Source organism: Somniosus microcephalus, chromosome 11, assembly GCF_052327205.1.
Source record: "Somniosus microcephalus isolate GS21.2 chromosome 11, FLI_Smic_1.0, whole genome shotgun sequence".
NCBI lineage: Eukaryota > Metazoa > Chordata > Chondrichthyes > Squaliformes > Somniosidae > Somniosus > Somniosus microcephalus.
The window spans coordinates 116,240,131-116,252,947 of record NC_140997.1 but is presented as its reverse complement, the minus strand read 5'-3'; the positions used below and the strand labels follow the sequence as shown (position 1 = coordinate 116,252,947).

Sequence of the window (12,817 nt, the reverse complement as noted above, 5' to 3'; positions counted from 1 at the left end):
AGTGACAAAATGTGGAACATACATATGAAACAGAACGGAAGTGGGCAGGTAAACTTAAGGAGCCTAGTAAGGGTGTAATGAATCAGGCATGAATAATCAGCAAAATCTAACCGTAAAAGAAAGGAGAAACTGAACTGATTAAGTCACTCCAAATATATTTTGAAGATCTTTTCAATAGTTATTTTCTTCCTCCAGCAAGTTCAGCAATTACACCTGGAATTTGTAAGAACACTGGGCTCAGTATACTGACAAATATAGGGCCAGAATTTTCTGTCAAAATAACGGCAAGACTAATGGCGCTCACCGTTATTTATGGGTAAATGGTACAGCAACTTCCGGCGAGGAGCAGATACGCGGTTAAATGTGAATATCTAAAAGTTGCTGCCTGAGTTCTCCTCCCTCGCCGCCCCCCCCCCAACCCAGCCCAGCCAAGGGGCAGTGAAGCCAATTTTTAAATCCCGACTGCTGCCCCACTGAGATCACCCAACAGTACAGAACACAGATTGAACCAAGGACCTTCCTGGTATTACACTGGGGATTGCATTTACCACTGAGCCATTGGGGCACACTTCAATTTAAAAAATATTGAAAGATTGCTCACAGCCGTTTGTTTCAGAGCGCTCTGGCTGTGTGAAATGATGTGGGAGCGATGCACTCTTCTTACGGCAGACCATCTTACAGTATACTGGCCTCCCACCGAGGACCACTTTTCATTCAACAAGACGCCACTGCCTTCTTCTGCATAAAGTTTTACTTCATTGCTAACTTCATATCTTATGAAGTAGAACTGGGGGAAATTAATGAATGACAAACATGAGAAGCAGTTGAATAAACTAGAAGCTTGCAATTTAAGCCATTTTGGTGTTCAGTTTCATTTGCTCAGTTCGACTCTGCGTTTTTATTGTAAAGTCCATTACTATTAAAACTGCAGACCCTATAATATAAAGTTATATTTTGACATTGTGCTTTATGTTTTATTTGCTTGTAATTTTACAAATGGTTTCTTGACCTTCATTAGATTTTCCCCTTCCTGGTCAAAAGGGTGAGCTGGCAACTTGTTCCCAGACCTGGACCTGTGTTGCTCTTGACTCTGTCACAACAGATGCCCAAGAGTGTCCTGATGTTTTTTCCCCCTGCCCTTCCTGGTTGGGAATCACCTTGCCTGTGCTTGGTGCTTTTTCCTGACTGCCTGTTGCAGTCATAAAGGAAAACCTAATTCACACACAGCGAAACACATTACACCACCATTACACTGTTAGGTTAGATGCACTGCAATGGAGTTGTCAGTTGTCTGTGTATGTATGCTGTAATGGCATTATGATGTGTAGCCCTCCATGCGACAGACTGCTAGGTGGTGCATCTTTGCCTGCAATCGTTAAACTATAGTTACTATAACAGACAGAATTCATACCTGAATACTGTTTTAATATTCTTCCTCGGCTTTAAATTTTAGTTCCCCCCCCCACTTTAAGGTACCACCCCTCCCCACCACACCTATCATTGGTGCACTTGCTGAGAGAAAGGGTAGATGGCCTTCTGTCTCTCTGCTTATGTCACTCTCTAACCAAGCCATTGCAAGGTGTGCAACATTGCTCAGTGCTGAGTCCGGAGTGTGGTAACGTAGTGGGTATGTTACTGGACTAGTAATCCGGAGATGTGAGTTCAAATCCTACCATGATAGTTGTGGAATTTAAATTCAGTTAATTAAATAAATCTGGAACAAAAAGCTAGTATCAGTAATGGTGACCATGAAACTATCGGATCGTCATTAAAAACCCATCTGGTTCACTAATGCCCTTTAGGGAAGGAAACCTGCCATCCTTACCTGGTCTGGCTTATATGTGACTCTTGTGGTTGACTCTTAACTGCCCTCTGAAATGGTCTAGCAAGCAACTCGGTTGTGTCAAAAAGCATAATAAGAATAAAATCGGATGGACCACCCGCCATCTGATTCGGATATGACAAAGGCACACCCAGCCCAGTCGACCCTATAAAGTCCTCCTCACTAACATCTAGAGCCATGTGCCAATATTGGGAGAGCTGTCCTGCAGACTACTCGAACAACAGCCTGACATAGTCATACTCACACAATCATACCTTTCAGCCAACGTCTCCCATCACCATCCCTGGGTTTGTTCTGTCCCACCGGAAGGACAGGCCCACCAGAGATGGTGGCACAGTGGTATACAGTTGGGAGGGAATGGCCCTGGGATTCCTCAACATTGACTCCAGACCCCATGAAATCTCATGGCATCAGGTCAAGGAAACCTCCTGCTAATTATCACCTCCTGCCTTCCCTCAGCTGATGAATCAGTACTCCTCCATGTTGAACACCACTTGGGAAAAAGCATTGAGTGTAGCAAGGGCACAGAACGTTCTCTGGGTGAGAACTTCAATATCCATCACCAGGAGTGGCTCGGTCACACCACTACTGACCGAGCTGGCTGAGTCGTAAAGCCAGATTGGGCTTGCGTCAGGTGCTGAGAGAACCAACACGAGGGAAATACCTACTTGACCTCGTCCTCACCAATCTACCTGTTGCAGATGCATCTGTCCATGACAGTATTGGTAGGAGTGACCACCGCACAGTCATTGTGGAGACAAAGTCCCGTCTTCACACTGAGGACACCCTCCATCGTGTTGAGTGGCACTACCACCGTGCTAAATAGGATAGATTCAGAACAAAACTGGGCATCCATGAGGTGCTGTGGGCCAGGAGCAGCATCAGGTGTACAAAAAAAAAAAAAAAAAAAAAAAATTAGGTGCCAACCTGGTGAAGCTATAAGACAGGACTACATGCATGCTAAACATCGGAAGCCACATGCTATAGACAGAGCTAAGGAATCCCACAACCAACGGATCAGCTCAAAGCTCTGAAGTCCTGCCACATCCAGTCATGAATGGTGGTGGACAATCAAACAACTAATGGGAGGGGGAGGAGGTGGCGCTATTAACCTTCCCATCCTCAATGCTGGCGGAGCCCCGCACGTGAGTATAAAGGACAAGGCTGAAGCATTTGCAACCATTTTCAGCCAGAAGTGCTGAGTAGATGATCCATCTCGGCCTCCTTCTGAGGACACAACCAACACAGATGCCAGTCTGCAGCCAATTCGATTCACTCCACGTGATATCAAGAAACAGCTGAGCACTCTGGGTACAGCAAAAGCTATGGTCCCCGAAAAAATCTCGGCTATAGTGCTGAAGACTTGTTCTCCATAACTAGCCGCGCATCTAGCCAAGCTGTTCCAATACAGTGGCATCTACCTACCAATGTGGAAAATTGCCAGTTCTGTCCTGTCCACAAAAAGCAGGACAAATCCAATCCAGCCAATTACCGCCCCACCAGCTTACTCTCAATTATTAGCAAAGTGATGGAAGGTGTCGCTGACAGTGCTATCATGCAGCACTTACTCTCCAATAACCTGCTAACTGATGCCCAGTTTGGGTTCGGCCAGGATCATGCGGCTCCAGACCTCATTGCGGCCTTGGTCGAAACCTGGACAAAAGAGTTGAATTCCAGCGGTGAAGTGAGAGTGACTGCCCTTGACATAAAGGCAGCATTTGACCGAGTGTCGCACCAAGGAGCCCTAATATAATTGAAGTCAGTGGGAATCGGGGAAAATTCTTCAATGACTGAAGTCATATCCAATGTTCTCTTTAATCTGCGCAACCATGCAGTGCCCCAGGGATCCCGTGCAGACGGCTTGCAATGCAAAAAAACAAACATGCGTGGCATTCTGAATGGGCGCCTCGCAGCTCCTTTAAAGGGGGAGGCATGACGCCAAAAACAAATTACAGGGTACATTGGTCATACCTAGCATAAGGGAAGATGGTTGTGGTTATTGGGGCCAATTGTCTCAGCCCCAGGCATTGCTGCAGGAGTTCCTCAGGGCAGCGTCCTAAGCCAAACCATCTTCAGCTGCTTCATCAATGACCTTCCCTCCATCATAAGGTCAGAAGTGGGGATATTCGCTGATGATTGCACAGTGTTCAATTTCATTTGCAATTCCTCAGATAATGATGCAGTCTGTGCCCACATGCAGCAAGACCTAGTCAACATCCAGGTCTGGGCTGATAAGTGGCAAGTAATATTTGCGCCACACAAGTGCCAGGCAATGACATCTCCAACAAGAGAGAGTCTAACCACCTCCCTTTTGCATTCAATGGCAATATGGCTGCAGTGTGTACCAGCTGCAAGATGCACTGCAGCAACTTGCCAAGGCTTCTTCGACAGCACCTCCCAAACCCGTGACCTCTACCACTGAGAAGGACAAGGGCAGCAGGCACGTGGGAATACCACCACCTCCAAGTTCCCCTCTCAAGTCTCACACCATTCGGACTTGGAAATATATCGCCGTTCCTTCATCATCGCTGGGTCAAAATCCTGGAACTCCCTCCCTAACAGCATTGTGGGAAGTACCTTCAACACATGGACTGCAGCGATTCAAGAAGGCAGCTCACCACCACCTTCTCGAGCAACTAGGGATGGGCAATAAATGTTGGGCTTGCCAGCGACGCCCACATCCCGTGAATGAATAAGCAAAAAATTGTCACTTCTGTAACTGTACTTCAGAAGTATTTCATTGGCTTTAAAGCGCTTTGGGACTCCTGAGGTTGTGAAAGGCGCTATGTCAATGTAAGTCTTTTTCCACTGCACAGGCCCAATTAGTGAGAACTGTACGTATATTAACATTAAAAGCTGGGGCTCTTGGATGCAGCTTTAAAAGGCTACAGTAATTATTTAATGAGTTCAAATTGTGCTATGCAGTATTAGTAATGAGCACAGGAACAAATTCAGATGACCGGTAACATTGTTAATGTAATGGATAGTGTAATTTTAGGGTGATTTCAACCCATGAGTTTAACATTTCCTTTCTAATTCTTGCAATATACTGCATTGATCCTCACAGCTATTTCCATGTAAACAATGTAGGTTCTTTCAGCTCTTTGACAATAGCCTGCAGGGACATAATAAGCTTCTTTGTTTTAAATGTATGAAACTTTAGTTTGTGGTATTTCTCATAAAGGTTAAGCTGATTAATTATACTTTGAAATAGTGTTTTTCTCCTGTGAATTTAAATTCTTTAAACTAGATTGTTTAAAGTTGAAAAGCTGCACCAAATGAATTTGATTACGTTTTGCATAATACCGAATTGTATCTGAATTCCAGATTGGAAAAGACCGGGCATTGAATTTTGACCCCTGCTGTGTCAGCTACTTCACAAAAGGAGAGTATATTGTAATGGGAGGCTCCGATAAGCAAGTCTCTTTGTACACGAAAGATGGGGTTCGTCTCGGTAGCATTGGGGATCAGCAATCCTGGGTGTGGACCTGCAGGGTGAAGCCAGACTCCAATTATATTGTAAGGTCCTCTTTAGTTCATCTTTGCTAGATGTTAGTCTTTGTGCACACTTCATACTGTGTAGTTTATACACCTCCAATCTCTTTTGTAATAATGCAAAAGATTTAATTTGATTCATCCAGCAACATTCTTGAGATCATCTATTGCCCTGTATGATAGCATATTCTGAGTCTAGTGGTTTGAAGACCATAGTGAAAACTTTCTATGGATTTTAAAACTAAATGCTCATCCTTTTTCTTCTGCCAGTGTACACAGTGAAACCATACTAAAAAGTTTCCTTTTCAAACTCATCCAGTCCCTTAAAGAAACAGTGGCCTAGAAATTTGGCTAAGCAGCGCCTGTTTTACGGTGTCTCAATGGCCTCCTAAGCCTCCAGTATGGTGGGCAGGAAGAGCACATTCATTATGAGCCAGAAATGCACCACCTGCCACATTGGTAAAGGCCAAAAAATCAGTATGCACTGCCCATGCTCTTTGCATATCCAAATAAGAGGCCTAACGCCTGCTTGAGGCCCCTCTGTGATATTAATTTTCCCTGAAGCAGCTGGGGTCGGCTACCCTCAGGAAAACCAGGTATAAATGTGGCAAAACTTGCAGTCATTAAAGGGACTTAAAGGCGGCAATCAACAAGGTAAGTTTTTAAAATATACTTACTTGAATGTGGAACCGGGGAGCCACTCCCGACCCCACATTAAAAAACATGGGCTGTTGCTGATTGCCGCTCCGCGCACACCCTTGGCCACCGCCACCTTCTGACCTGATTGCTCATCCTTCTGACCCGGTCGCTCCCCTTCCTCACTTACCTGAGAGCCACTGTTGTTGAAGCGACTCGATCTTCAAATACGCTTCGCCGGGCAATCTTCCTCTTGCTCACCAGCTCGATTGAAATGAGGCCTGAATCCCAATTTCTGGGGTGCCTCGGGCCTCACCATTCAGGCACAAGGAATGCATCCTGTGCTCCTCGCGTGCCCATATATGGGCGCACTCTAATTTCTAGGCCATTGTGCTTTAATTGTTTAATAGAATTGTCAATAATCAAGCTGTATCCTTATCAATCTCCAAAATTTCAATCTATACATTTATTTATCCCTGTTCAATGCATATTTAGACAGAGCCATGAGGATAAGCAAAGAATAGTATCTATTAAATAGTGGGGTTTCGGAGCATGAGCAGCAGCTGGCGTCGCTGCGGTGCATCCATGAGGCTGAGAGCTACGTGGATAGCACGTTTCAGGAGGTGGTCACCCCAGCTTAAGTGTGTGCAAGCAGAAAGGGAATGGGTGACTGTCAGGCAGACAAGTAGGACCAGGCAGGTAGTGCCGGAGTCCCCTGAGTGCATTTCGCTCTCCAACCAGTATTCAATACTGGTGAGGGAGGTGGTTCCTCGGGGGAATGCAGCCAGAGCCAAGTCGACGGCAACGCGGGTGGCTCAGCTGTACAGTGGGGGGGAGGAAAAAGAGTGGAAGGCAATAGTGATAGGGGATTCGATAGTTAGGGGAACAGACAGGCATTTCTGCGGCCGCAGATGTGATTCAAAGATGGTATGTTGCTTCCCTGGTGCCAGGGTCAAAGCTGTCACTGAGCGACTGCAGAACATTCTCAGGGGGGGAGGGTGAACAGCCAGAGGTCGTGGTCCATATCAGTACCAACGACGTAGGTAGACAAAGGGATGAGATCCTGCAGGCAGATTTTAGGGAGCTAGGAAAGAGATTAAAAAACAGGACCTCAAAGTTAGCAATCTCTGGATTACTCCCTGTGCCATGGGCTAGTGAGTATAGAAATAGGAGGATAGAGTAGATGAATGCGTGGCTGGAAAGATGGTGCAGGAGGAAGGGCTTCAGATTCCTGGGACATTGGGACCAGTTCTGTGGGAGGTGGGACCTCAACAGAGCTGGAACCAATGTTCTTGCAGGGGGGTTTGCTAGTGCTGTTGGGGAGGGTTTAAATTAATTTGGCGGGGTATGGGCACCAGGATGTAGTATTAGAAAGGAGAGACAAAGTGCACAAAGGATGGAGAGAGACGGATAGCACTAGAGTAAGAAATAGTAAGGTATGAGGTGGGGTCAGATTGAGAGAATACAGGAAGTCTAAGACAAGTTTACAGTGCATGTGTGTAAATGCACGAAGTGTGGTAAATAAGGCTGGTGAGCTGCAACTGCAAATAGCCACATGGGAATATGATGTCATGATGATAACAGAGACCTGGCTCAAAAAAGGGCAGGATTGGGTTTTAAATATTCCTGGATATAAGGTGTTCAGGAAAGATAAGGAAGGAAACAAAGTCCATGGGGTGGCAGTATGGGTTAAGGAGAATGCTACAGAGTTCGAGAGAGAGGATGCCCCAGAGGGGTCAAGGTCAGAATCTATTTGGTTAGAGTTAAAAAAATAATAGAGGTGCCATTACACTACTAGGTATAGTCTATAGGCCACCAACTAGTGGGAAAGATGTAGAGGAGCAAAGTTGCAGGGAAAGTACAGAGGTGCAAGAACTATAGAGTAGTAATAATGGGGGACTTCAACTATCCTAATATAGACTGGGATAATAATAGTGTAAAGGGCAGAGATGGGGAAGAATTTCTGAAGTGTGTTCAGGAGAACTTTCTTGATCAGTACATTTCTGGCCCAATGAGGAAGGAGGCATTGCTGAATCTGGTTCTGGGGAATGAGGTGGGTCAAGTGGAGCAAGTGTCAGTAGGGGAACATTTAGGGAACAGTGATCATAGTATCATAAGGTTTAGATTAGCTATGGAAAAGGACAGCAAGCAATCTATAGTAAAAAAACTTAATTGGAGGAAGGCAAATTTCAGTGGGTTGAGAACGGATCTGGCCCGGGTAAATTGGAATCAAAGATTGGCAGGCAAAACTGTAATCGAACAATGGGCTGCCTTTAAAGAGGAGATGGTTCGGGTACAGTCAAGCTACATTCCCACGAGGGGGAAAGATAGGGCAACTAAAACCAGAGCTCCCTGGATGACGAAAGAGATAGAGTGTAAGATGAAGCAGAAAAAGAGCTCGTATGACAGATGTCAGGGTGAGAAACAGGCTGAATATAGAAATTCAGAGGGGAAGTGAAAAAGAAAATAAGAAGGGCAAAGAGTGAGTATGAGAATAGATTGAGTGCTAACATAAAAGGGAATTCAAAAGTCTTTTATAGGTATATCTTCATCTATGTATCTATCTATCTATCTATCTATCTATATCTATATATATATAAAGCGGCTCTTCTGTCTGTCTGTCTGTGTCTCTGTCTGTCTGTCTGTGTCTGTCTGTCTGTCTGTGTCTGTCTGTCTGGTCTCGATGCGTTTGGAAGTTACAGAGCGTACCGACGCGCGCGTCGCCTCAAAAGAAAGCTTGCGATTCCGGACCGGTCATCGGCCTATTTACGTTTCGGCCGGACAAAAATCCCGCCCGCGGTATCCCAAAAACGTTCAGCGTTCCGCTCATTAGCATCTCATTAGCGACCGTGTGACGTCGAGGTCTTCCTACAGTTGAGTGTCGAGTGACTCGACGATTGACCAATCCTACGCTTCGGTGTGGGCGGGCCTTATCCTTCTGAACCGAGGTGAGTGGCCGCCATCTTGATTTTCCACGATTTTTTCCCCCACACTTTCTGTGTGTTAGGGAACTAAGGTAAATATTTGAATTATGTGTCAGGGAATTAATTAACAATTTATTTCAGTTTTATATTGTGTTTAGCAACCCCCCCTCCCTCCTCCTCACCCTCGCGCAGGGGGGACTCGGTGCTGGTCTCCAGGCCCGCTGCAGGCAGGCCTGAAGCTCCAAAAATTTCTCTATCTCTCTCTCTTCCCTCTCTCTCTCTCTCCTTCTCCTCTTCCCTCTCTCTCCTTCTCCTCTTCCCTCTCTCTCCTTTTCCTCTTCCCTCTCTACTTCCCCCTCTCAGGTTTGACGGTGTCGGGGCCCGAAGTGAGCCGCTCTAACGGCCGCCAGCCCGCGGGGTTTCCCTGCCTACTCCCCGCTCTAACGGCCGCCAACCCGCGGGGTTTCCCTGCCTACTCCCCGTGGGCCGCCTCGCGCCGCTGGCACTGACCGCGCATGCGCCGCCCGCCCGCGAGAGCCCGCTCTGGCTTTTTTTTAAACGGCAACCACGCATGCGCACGGCCGTTGCGCAGCCGCCTTGACGCCGGCACGCATGCGCACGGCCCCCGTGACGCCAGCACACAGCCTCGTGAGATCGCGGGGGGGTGGGAGAGCCTCGGGAAATCGCGGGTGAGAAAGCCTCGGGAAATCGCGGGGGGGAGAGCCTCGGGAAATCGCGGGGGGGGGAGAGCCTCGGGAAATCGCGGGGGGGGGGTGGAGAGCCTTGGGAAATCGCGGGGGGAGAGAGCCTCGGGAAATCGCGGGGGGCGGGGGGGGAGAGAGCCTCGGGAAATCGCGGGGGGGAGAGCCTCGGGAAATCGCGGGGGGAGAGAGCCTCGGGAAATCGCGGGGGGAGAGAGCCTCGGGAAATCGCGGGGGGCGGGGGGGGAGAGAGCCTCGGGAAATCGCGGGGGGCGGAGAGAGCCTCGGGAAATCGCGGGGGGAGAGAGCCTCGGGAAATCGCGGGGGGAGAGAGCCTCGGGAAATCGCGGGGGGCGGGGGGGGGAGAGAGCCTCGGGAAATCGCGGGGGGCGGAGAGAGCCTCGGGAAATCGCGGGGGGGGGAGAGCCTCGGGAAATGGCGGGGGGGGGGGGGAGAGCCTCGGGAAATGGCGGGGGGGGGGGGGAGAGCCTCGGGAAATCGCGGGGGGGCGGGGGAGAGCCTCGGGAAATCGCGGGGGGGAGAGCCTCGGGAAATCGCGGGGGGGAGAGCCTCGGGAAATCGCGGGGGGGAGAGCCTTGGGAAATCGCGGGGGGGGGGGGGAGAGCCTCGGGAAATCGCGGGGGGGGGGCGAGAGCCTCGGGAAATCGCCGGGGGGGGGGGCGGGGAGGGCCTCGGGAAATCGCGGGGGGGGGGGGAGAGCCTCGGGAAATCGCCGGGGGGGGGGCGGGGAGGGCCTCGGGAAATCGCGGGGGGGGGGGGGGGGGGAGAGCCTCGGGAAATCGCGGGGGGGGAGAGCTTTGGGAAATCGCGGGGGGGGGGAGAGCTTCGGGAAATGGCGTAGGGGGAGAGCCTCGGGAAATCGCGGGGGGGGGGGGAGAGCCTCGGGAAATCGCGGGGGGGAGAGCTTCGGGAAATCGCGGGGGGGGGAGAGCTTCGGGAAATGGCGTAGGGGGAGAGCCTCGGGAAATCGCGGGGGGGGGAGGGCCTCGGGAAATCGCGGGGGAGGAGAGCCTCGGGAAATCGCGGGGGGGGGGTGGAGGGCCTCGGGAAATCGCAGGGGGGGGGAGAGCCTCGGGAAATCGCGGGGGGGGAGAGCCTCGGGAAATCGCGGGGGGGGGAGAGCCTCGGGAAATCGCGGGGGGGGAGAGCCTCGGGAAATCGCGGGGGGGGAGAGCCTCGGGAAATCGCGGGGGGGGGGAGAGCCTCGGGAAATCGCGGGGGGGAGAGCCTCGGGAAATCGCGGGGGGGGGGAGGGCCTCGGGAAATCACGGGGGGGGAGAGCTTCGGGAAATCGCGGGGGGGGGAGAGCCCCGGGAAATCGCGGGGGGGGGGGGGAGAGCCTCGGGAAATCGTGGGGGGGAGAGAGCCCCGGGAAATCGCGGGGGGGGGGGAGAGCCTCGGGAAATCGCGGGGGGGGGGGAGAGCCTCGGGAAATCGTGGGGGGGTGGAGAGCCTCGGGAAATCGCGGGGGGGGTGGGAGAGAGCCTCGGGAAATCGCGGGGGGGTGGAGGGCCTCGGGAAATCGCGGGGGGGAGAGCCTCGGGAAATCGCGGGGGGGGAGAGCCTCGGGAAATCGCGGGGGGGAGAGCCTCGGGAAATCGCGGGGGTGGGGAGAGCCTCGGGAAATCGCGGGGGGGAGAGCCTCGGGAAATCGCGGGGGGGTGGAGGGCCTCGGGAAATCGCGGGGGGGGAGAGCCACGGGAAATCGCGGGGGGGGAGAGCCTCGGGAAATCGCGGGGGGGAGAGCCTCGGGAAATCGCGGGGGTGGGGAGAGCCTCGGGAAATCGCGGGGGGCGGGGGGGAGAGAGCCTCGGGAAATCGCGGGGGTGGGGAGAGCCTCGGGAAATCGCAGGGGGGGAGAGCCTCGGGAAATCGCGGTGGGGGGAGAGCCTCGGGAAATCGCGGTGGGGGGAGCCTCGGGAAATCGCGGGGGGGAGAGCCTCGGGAAATCGCAGGGGGGGAGAGCCTCGGGAAATCGCGGGGGGGAGAGCCTCGGGAAATCGCGGTGGGGGGAGCCTCGGGAAATCGCGGGGGGGGAGAGCCTCGGGAAATCGCGGGGGGGGTGGGAGAGAGCCTCGGGAAATCGCGGGGGGGTGGAGGGCCTCGGGAAATCGCGGGGGGGAGAGCCTCGGGAAATCGCGGGGGGGTGGAGGGCCTCGGGAAATCGCGGGGGGGGGAGAGCCACGGGAAATCGCGGGGGGGAGAGCCTCGGGAAATCGCGGGGGTGGGGAGAGCCTCGGGAAATCGCGGGGGGCGGGGGGGGAGAGAGCCTCGGGAAATCGCAGGGGGGGAGAGCCTCGGGAAATCGCGGGGGGGAGAGCCTCGGGAAATCGCGGGGGGGGAGAGCCTCGGGAAATCGCGGGGGGGAGAGCCTCGGGAAATCGCGGGGGGGAGAGCCTCGGGAAATCGCGGGGGGAGAGCCTCGGGAAATCGCGGGGGGGAGAGCCTCGGGAAATCGCGGGGGTGGGGAGAGCCTCGGGAAATCGCGGGGGCGGGGGGAGAGAGCCTCGGGAAATCGCAGGGGGGGAGAGCCTCGGAAATCGCGGGGGGAGAGCCTCGGGAAATCGCGGGGGGGGAGAGCCTCGGGAAATCGCGGGGGGAGAGCCTCGGGAAATCGCGGGGGGGAGAGCCTCGGGAAATCGCGGGGGGGAGAGCCTCGGGAAATCGCGGGGGGGAGAGCCTCGGGAAATCGCGGTGGGGGGAGCCTCGGGAAATCGCGGGGGGGAGAGCCTCGGGAAATCGCGGGGGGGGAGAGCCTCGGGAAATCGCGGGGGGGAGAGCCTCGGGAAATCGCGGGGGGGAGAGCCTCGGGAAATCGCGGGGGGGAGAGCCTCGGGAAATCGCGGGGGGGAGAGCCTCGGGAAATCGCGGTGGGGGGAGCCTCGGGAAATCGCGGGGGGGAGAGCCTCGGGAAATCGCGGGGGGGAGAGCCTCGGGAAATCGCGGGGGGGGAGACCCTCGGGAAATCGCGGGGGGAGACCCTCGGGAAATCGCGGGGGGGAGAGAGCCTCGGGAAATCGCGGGGGGGGAAGAGCCTCGGGAAATCGCGGGGGGGGGGGGAGAGAGCCTCGGGAAATCGTGGGGGGGAGAGAGGGTGGGGGGGGAGAAGAGAGAGGGGGGGGAGAAGAGAGGGGGTGGGGGAGAAGAGAGAGGGGGTGGGGGAGAAGAGAGAGAGGGGGTGGGGGAGAAGAGAGAGA

At 53.1% G+C, this 12,817-nt stretch overlaps 1 protein-coding gene across 1 annotated transcript in view; it reads left to right on the top strand.

Moving 5' to 3' along the window:
* The window catches only part of LOC147110836 (intraflagellar transport protein 122 homolog), a 117,451-nt gene that overhangs the window by 29,697 nt on the left and 74,937 nt on the right, over positions 1 to 12,817 (top strand). Inside the window, exon 8 of the mRNA XM_085999970.1 lies at positions 5,171 to 5,362. Coding sequence (XP_085856096.1) covers positions 5,171 to 5,362 — 192 coding nt within the window. The remainder of the gene's footprint in view (positions 1 to 5,170; positions 5,363 to 12,817) is intronic.